Here is an 11,228-nt window from a genome sequence, read left to right on the forward strand (position 1 = left end):
ATGCTTCTGTCCTCAATAGCCAACCACGAAAATGACTTTGAATTTTAGTTGCAGCAGAAAGCTGATAGAGGAGAACGACAGACAGAAAAATTCTTTCACGCAAGCTGAATTTTAACTGCTGCTCTTACTTGAAGATCACGCTCAACACTTTCTTGGCAGAGATTGCAAGATTTATCCACAATAGCAACCCCATGAATGTATCTCAACCTTACAAGCCACCCACGAATATATCTTTGGACAACAATGGCAGCTTTGACTAGATCAGGAGCAGATATATCATGAGTTACAATACTTCCTCCCTCATAATTGCTTTTTTCAGTATTTTCTGCCCTTACTTGAAGATCACGCACAACATTTTCTTGGCACAGATTGCAAGATTTATCTACAAGAGCAACCCCATGAATGTATCTCAACCTTGCAAGCCACCCACGAATATATCTTTGCACAACCATATAAAGGGATCCCGTGCTATTCAAAGGACAACCATTGCAGACGACTGGGAGTAGTGAAGAAGCACCTGCAACAAACCAATGCCAATGCCATTAACATTTGTAAGTATAGGTTTCTATCCAAAAATAGGGCGTGCAATATATGTAAACAAAATGGGTAAGAACCAGTTGGGAAAGGTTGTAGTAATATACCTAAGAGTCTATGAGGAATAGCACTTTTGATTGTTGTTGTAGCCCGTCTTTGACACGATAAGCAACTTCTGATCAACCACCCACGGCAGTATCTCTGAAATTGTAAGCACACTACTGAGACATGATACTTACACAGTATAAAATAAAAGCGGAGAAAATAATAGGCACCCATCTGGATTATTTAGATCCAACTGATCTGTGAAACAGAAAAGAACGATTAAAGGCCAATTTCTCTTGCAACTCTAGATCATGTAAAGATAATACCAACAGGTAGCTGCAAATTTCCCTAAATAAAGCAGTTTATTTACGGTAAGAAATTAAAAGATGCAGACCACAAACCAAATCAATAAAACAAAATCTAATTAGAACAGTTGTTAACACAAAAAAAAAAAAAAAAAAAGCTACAATTAACAACCCAAAATATTTCATAAACTTTCATAACGTTTCTTGCCATGAAAGAAACAAAGATTCAGAGGACTGGACCTTGTGTACAGCGGCATCGGCCGGCCACGACGAGTCGCAATCCCTCTTCCGCGTGTGTTGCGTTACAATGCGATCTCCATCCACGGACAAACCGCAGCCGCAGGAGGTAGGGTTTTGGAAGAGGAACTTGAGCCAGACGGAGAGAGATTTGAGCAAACGGCCTTCCTTGATTTGGGCCTTGCGAGACCACTGCGAGTGCTCGAGCTTGAAAACGTTGAGTTCCCGGGCCGCCGCCTTTGTGAGGCCATAGTTCGACGGAGCGAGAGACGGCCGGCGGTGAAATGACGAAGAACTTCCGGGGTAATGCTTCGAGCTCAAGAAATCGGGGCAAGTGGAATAGAAATCCGAGATGCGCGATGGGCGTTTTGGGGTTTCGACCTCGGAAATGTCTTTCAAGAGAGTGGACAAGTTTCTGTACGGCGACGGAGACGGCTGCGTACACGGAGACGGAGACGGCGGTGGTTCTTGGCCTTCCATTGAGGGTTTCGGGAGTTTTTTGGGAAAAACCCGTTTTGGGGTTTTGAACTCGGAAATGTCTTTCAAGAGAGTGGACGAGTTTCTGTACGGCGACGGAGACGGCTGCGTACACGGCGACGGAGACGGCGGTGGTTCTAGGCCTTCCATTGAGGGTTTCGGGAGTTTTTTTGGGAAAAACCCGTTTTGGGGTTTTGAACTCGGAAATGTCTTTCAAGAGAGTGGACGGGTTTCTGTACAGCGACGGAGACGGCGGCGTACACGGCGACGGACACGGCGGTGGTTCTTGGCCTTGTTTCGCGCGTTTTTTTGGGCAAGGAATAGCGAAAATGGGGTCTTGAATTTTCACTGGACTTGACATTTTTTTACTGTATTTTAATTTGACAACGGTTTGACGTGAATTTAATAAGCAGGACAAGCGGGGGAATGGCTATCAACTTTTAAGCGATGCTCGACATAGTGGACCAAAAGCAACACTAACACCTAAATTTCAAAGCCCAAAAGTAGCATAATATGGGTCTTCAGCCACAACATGCGAGTCCAATACTAATTTTTTGCATATATAAATTTTACAAAAGTGATAGTGATTTCATTAACTAGCAAAAACAAATACAAGGCTTACCATATGAATATATTTTTCAGTGACGAATTCATTGGTATGGAAATAATTTGCCATATTTGGCTACCACAAGCACTATCAATACTAGCACAAGCACACATGGTTACATTCGCTACAAATGCGGCAGACGCAACGATACTAAACAAGCCACATGTAATGTCACCACCAACAAGCGAGACCACATCAAACCCTCGCTGACAAGCAATACCACATCACTCGCTAGACGCGGTACAAACAAAACTTATACTAATCCGATAATTAAATCCCCCCGTCCCTGAATTTCACTATTTTAAATTCATTATTTCGTATGTGGCTACGACGCATTTATATTTACAGCGCATAAATTTTTTCAATAAGCAAAAAGACAAAAATTCCCCCATTGTACTAAACGGAATTCTTTATGGACACACTTGATCCTTTCATATTTTTCCACATTTCTTGGCATATTTGGGTAGTACTCGTCGATATGAACGTGTGGGCGCAAGCGGAACGTAATTCGGAGCTATAACGAAGATTCTACGAAGCTTTGAAGTCAAGGGCATTTTAGTAATTTTATGATTATTTGGCACATGATCTTTTTGGCCGTTGGATATTGACGCGTGGGGAGCCTTCCCCACATTTCTGGAACCTTCTCTCTCCTATCTCTAATCACCCCCGTGCATCTCTCTTCTCTCGTCACTCTCTTCTCCCCCGTGAAAACCAAACCAACATAAATCATTTTTCCGGCGAATTGGACCCTTCAAACTTCATCATCATGTTCTTCTTGAACCTAAAAAAGTGAAACCGTCATTGGTTTCGTGAAAATTCAAGCAGAGATACGAGTTCGTGGACTTTGGTTTGAGCCGTACTTTCCCCGTCGATTTCAGACATCTTCCAGTCATCTTTTGAACTCCAAATAGGTGTAAATCGATTCCTCATGTTCTGTAGATGAATTTTCATTTTATCTAAGCAGAGTCTAGTGATAAAACATTTCAACGATCCACGCCATTCATCTCAACATAATATCTAAGCAGGCCAGAGTCGTCAGACCACTGACTCAGAGATCTTCAATGCGTCCAGCCTCTGTCTTGTTCCACAGTAGGTCATGCGAAGAAACCCGTCTTCATCCCTGTTTTCCTCATCAATTGCAGACATCAAGGTTCCTGTAACAACATTGGAGGAATTACTGAGAGGTATTAAATCCACCGCTAATTTGGGCACAAGACGGATATTATCAAGTGGCATAAAACAAAAATGAGTTGAAGCTCTCCTCACCATTGCGATGTTCAGTGTTCTTGAAATAGACAAACAAAGGATCTTTAGATGCAACCTTTGTCTGAAGATACCCAACAAACTCCTCAAGAGTGACATCACCGTGGACTTGGTATCTGCAGTCAAAAAACACAGGAGACACAATAAAACTACATGAGAACCCCTTCTTATAAGACCAACTCTTATATATCTCCCTTCTTTTTTCATTCGATTTCGTTAACATATGAAATACCAAGAGCATGCACGAAAACGGGGGCAATACAAATCATGATAACCAAGGCAAAAAGGAACCGGAAACTAACTTCTTTGCATCAAGTTCAGGAAGGCCACTGCTTCCATCCTTCTCCACAATCACCTGCAGGGATGCTCGTATTAGAACATGGTATATGCCCCGTCTTAATAAGCATAACTGATGTGCAGTGAAATTCTCACCGGTACATGAGACGGATACCACTGCCTCATTTTCTTAGCATCTGAAATACGCCGTTCCAGCACCTCCAAAGTACCCCTGAACATTTGTCAAAAACATTGATGATAAATCAGCAATCCCATTCCACTGTAGCAAATACCAATCAAGAGAGGAGAACTAAAGCGCAAGGGAGGGACTGGGCAACTAACTTTCTAAAATCATTGAAAATTCCAAGCTTCTCCGCAATCACGTGCATAGAGGCTCAAATTAGAACGGAGTGTATCCACTGAAAGTGTGGGGCGTAAACTTACTTAATTCAGCTTAAATTCTTACCTCATCAAATGAGCGTTTTAAAGCATTCCTACCGTCTAACTCTTTAATCCTCTGCACGAAGGCTCAAATTACAACAGGGAATATCCACTGAATGACTAGGAAGTACATGTGTCTGATTCACTGAAATTCTTACTGGTATATCACCGGATCGAAAGACTACTCCTTCCTTTTTCCAATCTGCACCGTAGGTCACGCGAAGAAATCCATCATCGTCCTTGTTTTTCTCATCGATAGCAGACATCAAGGCTCCTGTAACAACATTGGAAGAATTAGAGTCATGGCAACCGTAGACAATCTGGGATCAAGATGGATATTATCAGGCTGACCTAAAACAAGAATGAATTGCAGCACTGCTCACCAGTTTCGGGGACTGTGTTCTTGAAATAGACATAGATAGGCCATTCTGGTTCAAAGTCAGAAAGAAATGACCGAATGCAATCAGCAAATTCTGGGAGAGTCATATCAGGTTCGAGTAGGAAGCTGCAGTCCAATGCAGGGGACAGGCAACAGAACCATGTGAGAAGTGAGAACCCTAAGGCAAGCTAGGGAGGCATCCTATTCCATTGTAGCAATATATATCAAAGACGACCAAAGCAAAAAGTAAAGGGAAAACGAACTGGGTCACATTAGTAATGTCAGGAATGTCGCTGCTTGGATCCTTCTGCACAATCACCTGTAAGGAGGATGAAATTAGAACCTGGTATTACGCCTCCGCTGAATGCGTGATGGGGTAGAATTCTTACTGGTGTACAAAGTGGATGAGCGTCCCTCAATTTCCAAGCATCTAAAGTACGCGGTTTGTTTGCCTCCAAAATCCTCCTGTACCTGTATCAGAAGCGCATAGATGAAAAAGGAAGAGTCATCCAATCCCATTGCAGCAACGCAAAATAAAGATAACTAAAAGCAAAAAGGGGTACAAGAACAAACTCACTTCGCCTCATTGTAGTGTTGAGGATACCGATGACATTTCTCCGCGAAAGATTTCTCGTCCGCAAGGGCAGCCTTGTCAGAAATCACAATTAGTGCATATAGGGAGGACGAGCATTGCGTAAAAACATATTTGGTTCGGCTAAATCCTTACCACCGTTGACTTGTAGATTGAAGAATTCCATGGGTCTAAAACCACAAGGGGCCTCGAGCATGCTGAAAATATCGGACAAAGAAACATCACAAGGTTGGAGTTTGTGTTTGCAGGAAGAAAAAAAAAAGAACAGAAAAAACAAAGTCCATGTCTTGGAACCCCTCACACATCATATACTACAGAGCACCACAGAAGTTTGGTACAATCCAATTTAGCGGAAAAGAGAGAGTTGGATACAAAAATAAGAATTCCCACCAGACAGATAGATCGTAGAGGCATAAAATGTATAGAAGAAAAAAGAGATAAAAGCAAAACAAATACAGCAACAAACCCACCCCTAGGAGGACTAAATCCTTCCTTCCTGAAGCTTTCTTCGAGGACTTCACGACTTGTCTGCAAATTTTCAAAAAGCAACACAACACCGATCAAGAACAAAGTCGCAAAATTAGGGTTGTGGTAAATTGAAGAATTGATCGGTTTGGTTGAGAAACAATAACAACCAATCGAAATATTCAAGGCAAACAATCATTTGAATGTCTAATCAATTATATCATCGGTATACAAATTCTCAAAAAGAACACAACACCGATCAAGAACAAAGTCGCAAAATTAGGGTTTTGGTAAATTGAAGAATTGATTTAACGGACGCACCTGTATTGCCTTGCCGTCTTTTCTTCTTTTCTTCATGTCGAATTTTGTATATCTGCGCGCGTTTCTCCGCTAAAAACCAAGTAAAAAAAAAAAACACCAATCCTCTCTTTTCCTATTGGAATGAGGATTCTCTCCGAATCTTCTTGGTGAGGATCCTAACGTTGGAATTATTTTTTATTGTTATCAAAACATGAATGCAATACCACTTGTTTTTATATAAGTAGTGAAAAAGTAAGGATTCTCACAGAGAGAATTCGAAGAAGATCCTCATTTTTTGCATTGACCCAACGACGTTGTTGGGCCGATGTGTCATAGTAATTTTATAGTATTGGGCTCGCATGTTGTTGGGCTCAAGGCCCACTAGGCCCACTTTCGGGTTTTGAAATATAAAAGAAGACGTTAGGGTTGTTTAGGTCATTAAGCGTCGTCTATCGCCATTCCCCGCTCTGTCTTCTGGGCATTTCAAATTCAAACCAAGTCAAAATTCAAACCCCTCTTCGCGTTTCTCAGCCACAGACTGAGCCAGCGAAGCCCCCAATGGAAGGCCGAGAGCCACCGCCGTCTCCGTCGCCGTCGCCTTACAGAAACCCCTCCACTCTCTTCAAAGACATCACCAATTTCAAAACCCCTAAACCCTCATCGCCGTCGCCTTACAGAAACCCCTCCACTCTCTTCAAAGACATCACCAATTTGCAAGGTTGAGATACATTCATGGGGTTGCTCTTGTAGATAAATCTTGCAATCTGTGCCAAGAAAATGTTGTGCGTGATCTTCAAGTAAGGGCAGAAAATCCTGAAAAAAGCAATTATGAGGGAGGAAGTATTGTAACTCATGATATATCTGCTCCTGACCTAGTCAAGGCTGCCATTGTTATCCAAAGATATATTCGTGGGTGGCTTGCAAGGTTGAGATACATTCATGGGGTTGCTCTTGTAGATAAATCTTGCAATCTGTGCCAAGAAAATGTTGTGCGTGATCTTCAAGTAAGGGCAGAAAATCCTGAAAAAAGCAATTATGAGGGAGGAAGTATTGTAACTCATGATATATCTGCTCCTGACCTAGTCAAGGCTGCCATTGTTATCCAAAGATATATTCGTGGGTGGCTTGCAAGGTTGAGATACATTCATGGGGTTGATCTTGTACATAAATCTTCCAATCTCTGCCAAGAAAGTGTTGCGCGTGATCTTCAAGTAAGGGCAGCAGTTAAAATCCAGCTTGCGTGGAAGAATTTTTCTGTCTGTCATTCTCTTCTCTATCAGCTTTCCGCTGCAACTAAAATTCAAAGTCATTTTCGTGGTTGGCTAATGAGGAGGAGGTCTCACATTAAAGGGCAAGCAATAATAAAAATCCAAAGTGTTTATCGAATGTCAAGATGCTGGAAGGCTTATCAGCAGTACAAAATTGCAGCTGGTTCAGCCACCGTCATTCAATCTTATATACGTGGATGTTTTGCCCGGAAAGGCGCTGAAAATCATAGGCTTCTCATTGTTGCAATCCAAGTAAGTATTTCTCCATGTCTTCTGAGCATATAGGGCAGCAGAAACCTTGTCATATTAAAGCAATCTTTTGTATGCAACTTCATTCTATTGTAGTGGTATTTATACTGTCTAGATGAGTGACTATAATTTTCTCCCCTTTTCTATTGTGCAATTATCATGTCTCAGTAGTGTGCTTAAATGATTTCAGAGATACTTCCGTGGTTGGTTGATCAGAAGTCAATTCTCGTGTCAAAGACAGGCTGCAATAAAGATCCAAAGCTCTATTCGAGGCTTGATATGGCGTCAATCATTTCATCGTCATAGACAAGCTGCAGTGAAAATTCAACGGATAGTCAGGGGGCAGATTAGTCGAAATAGGCTCTTAGGTATATTACTACAACTTTTCCCGACTGGTTCCTACACATTTTATTTATTTGTGTTGCATGTTCTAGCTTTGAATATAAACTTATAGTTACAAATGTTTATGGCTTTGGTTTGTTGCAGGTGCTGCTTCACTATGCCCAATCGTCCGCAATGGTTGTCCTTTGAATAGCACAGGAGCCCTTTATATGGGTGCTGAACTAAATAAAGTTTAGTTTGGGTTCTGACTTTTGGGGGAGAAAAGGGAATCGAGAAGATTCGAACCCGAGTGGAGAGGGTCACAGAAGTGCTTGATTTTTACCGATGACATAGTTCTTTGTTCTACATGTGATTGTATGGCTATTTTATTTCATGAAGCAAAATTTGCACCATAACCAAATGCGATATGAGGAACAAAGAACATTCGCGAAGTGAAATCCAACCGTGGTCGAGAAGTTCATCAATTGCTTGGTTACCATGTTGTTTGTTTCGTGAAGATGTGTTTTACAGATTGCTGGTGTTCTCAATCACGTCTAGGTTTTCTTTCTCACCTGCTTCTGTTTTCTTCTTATATTCTTGGACTACAACACTCTCGAAACGATCGACAGAAGTAGGAGGAAGAACGCAGACAATGCTGGGACACATACGCTGAAAGGCTTACCGGGTTTTTGACGCGACACTCAAAGAGGAAGCTTTCATGGAAGCTGGGGTATCGAGGGAGATGAAACCAGAATATATACCAGTGACTGTGGGGAAAGATGACATTCCTGACATATGCATGAATATATACCGTGTCTCTGGTATTATGCATATGTCAGAAATGTCCTCTTTCTCCGGTCATGACAGCCATGACAAAGCCTAGCTATATAAGGACGAGCAATATTGGATAGGGAAGATTTGTCCTCAGTTGTATACGACCTACGACCTTCGCAAGGAGTCAAGGTTCGACGAGTTCGATTTCAACATTTTGCTTTGAAAGCTTGAATACATCCCACCTGCTATGACCGGTGTTAGCTTTGTATAGAAAACCCCAAAACAAACCACAACCCCACCACCCTTCCTGCAAATACCAACTCAAACAAGGAGACCAAACCCACAAATTGTCGCCCAACAACAAAATCTAAACCAACAAATTTGGGCTTGACCCAAATGTTGGGGGGCCCGCCCTTTTTTTTAAGGAAGTTTTAACGAAAAGCTCGCGGTGCTGTTCATTTTAACGAAAAACTACATTTTTACACTAAAAAGTCAATCATGGTACTATTCACTTTACCATTTATTTTGTCCTTATCGTTAAAACTCAAAGTTTTCAAGCTATTTTCATTAGTTTTTTTTTTTTTTAAGGGCACGGGACTTTGGATGTAATGGTCGATAGTTGGCTTCGTGTGTTAGGGGGGTGTATGTCCAACGGTAATCTGGATTAACTACGCGCCATTCGATTTTTGGATCGTTGGTTATCAACAAATCCATATTACAATCTTTTTTTCGGCAATCTTTTAAATTTGATCTAATGGTCCGTTTCAAATCCAACGGTCAAACTAGTAGAATAAACTTTTTTAGACAGGCCCATTGTAATATTATTTTCATCGCCAAACTATGTCTCGAATATAAACTACATCTCAATGCCGTTGAAATAACAAAGTGTATCACTCTAGATACGAGGATGATGTGTTTTATGATTTTGTTAAATTCCCCTTGTACAGAGGAAAGGGAGGAAGGAAAATTTATTGTTGTTTGGTGATTGTTTAGGTAGTTTTCACTGGTAGATATTGAAGTTTGGCTGGTGTATGTATTGAAGTTTGGTTGGTTGTTTGTGTATTGAAGTTTGGTTGGTGCGTGTATTAAAGTTTGGTTGTTGGTTTGTTTATTAAAGTTTGGTTGATGTGTGTATTGAAGTTTGGTTAGTGTGATTTGTTCGGTTTTCTAAATTATCGGAATTTAAATTTATTTGGGTTAAAACATTCATAAAATAAAATTAAGATAACCTAAAGTTAAAAAAAAAAATCTTAGCAAAAGAAATAAATTAAGATAACCTCATGTTTCTCTTTGTCTTAAGCCCATTGTCTTTTTTTATTGACTACAACCTGATAACTATGTGTCTTTTTTCTTCGCTACAACTTGATAATATAATTCAACTAGGAAAATTACCTAATAATGTTTGTACGTAATATTTCATACGTTTTGTGTTTCCAAAATTACTTTCATATCAATTTTATTTGTTGGCTTCCTAAGATCAAATCACCATGAAAAGGATCATCTACTTGACATGAACTCACCAAACCCACCTCTCCACATTAGTAGTCAAATGGAACTTGAATCCATGACTGGTCCAAGAATAAATTTATATCGAATTCGACATTCACAATATTCGAACTTAAAACCCTAAACCATAAGAGCATCTCCAATATCACCACCTTCATAACACATTAAGGAGCTCCACCAACCCTAAACCATAAGATTTCAACTTTTTGCATCTGTTGGATTGATTTTCTTATCTTAATTTCATCCGTCGGATTGTTATCTTTTTTTTTTCTTTTTTTTTTTACTTTTTATATTTTCACTATAAAAGTAAGGTCTCTATATCTTTCACATCCATCATTTTCCTTTTTATAATACATCCTTCAAACCACCCTTCCAATAGCCAAACTGCAATCCTAGAGCACGATAGCTCATCTTCCGTTGACAATAGCTTGATGGTTAGGACGGCTGTTTGCGAGGAGAAAATCGTAGGCAAATTGGATATCTTTTTTGGAATGGGGAGTTTTGGGGATTTGGGGATTTGGGTAAGTAATACTTTAATTGACTATTTGGATCCACATCTATTTCTTCAATATATTTTAGTTAAATATATGTGGTTTTTGCTTGCTTTTTATACATGAATTTTCTTTAGAACTTATCACGCCACTTGTTGAGTTTTTTGTTGTTGTTTATTGACTAAATGCGAGTCCAGGTATTCCATACCCCCGTTCACGTCTACTGCAGCCGCACTTATTTCCTGCAGGTTCATACCACAGTTGACCTTGAACACGACCTTGTCCGTCACTCTGCATCCTCCCAAACCTGCACGGACCTCATTTACAATGTGTCATTGTCAATGTCAACGTTGCTCTAGTACTGTCATAACCTCATCATGAGCAATTCCCTTTCTTGAGCATTGGGCTTATCTCGCCTGCACAACGGAACCCTCCGGTAGGGGCGGCGAGTTTTAATTTTTTGTTTGAACGTGCCTGCACGTCTACCTCCATCCCCAGCCCCACCGCCTCATTTGTTTGGACAAAGGCGTCCTATGCCTTTTCCCGCCCCAAGGAGACCTCCATCATCAGCTCGGGCTCCACCACCCAAGCCGCCTTTGTGGGAGGCCGCACAGAACGTGTGGTAGGAATATTGTCTGCAAAACCAATCAATCAAGAATCATGAACAAACCATGGAAACCTAGTCCAATCAAATCCAT

General features: G+C 40.8%; 2 protein-coding genes across 2 annotated transcripts; both read right to left on the reverse strand.

Moving 5' to 3' along the window:
• Positions 1-88: 88 nt before the first annotated feature.
• LOC126586239 (uncharacterized) lies at positions 89-1,754 on the reverse strand. The gene is made up of 3 exons (XM_050251020.1): positions 1,125-1,754; positions 642-735; positions 89-517 (listed from the first exon to the last, which is right to left on the reverse strand). Exons 1-3 carry the CDS (start codon positions 1,746-1,748, stop codon positions 96-98), a joined length of 1,140 nt encoding a protein of 379 aa, XP_050106977.1. The 5' UTR covers positions 1,749-1,754; the 3' UTR covers positions 89-95.
• A 1,193-nt stretch (positions 1,755-2,947) lies between these two features.
• LOC126586241 (uncharacterized) lies at positions 2,948-6,120 on the reverse strand. The gene is made up of 14 exons (XM_050251022.1): positions 5,943-6,120; positions 5,627-5,684; positions 5,292-5,353; positions 5,142-5,212; positions 4,954-5,035; positions 4,828-4,883; positions 4,569-4,690; positions 4,344-4,459; positions 4,211-4,261; positions 4,087-4,115; positions 3,901-3,976; positions 3,771-3,823; positions 3,472-3,584; positions 2,948-3,359 (listed from the first exon to the last, which is right to left on the reverse strand). Exons 1-14 carry the CDS (start codon positions 5,976-5,978, stop codon positions 3,241-3,243), a joined length of 1,044 nt encoding a protein of 347 aa, XP_050106979.1. The 5' UTR covers positions 5,979-6,120; the 3' UTR covers positions 2,948-3,240.
• Positions 6,121-11,228: the final 5,108 nt, after the last annotated feature.

This window comes from Malus sylvestris, chromosome 10 (genome assembly GCF_916048215.2).
Source record: "Malus sylvestris chromosome 10, drMalSylv7.2, whole genome shotgun sequence".
Taxonomy (NCBI): domain Eukaryota; kingdom Viridiplantae; phylum Streptophyta; class Magnoliopsida; order Rosales; family Rosaceae; genus Malus; species Malus sylvestris.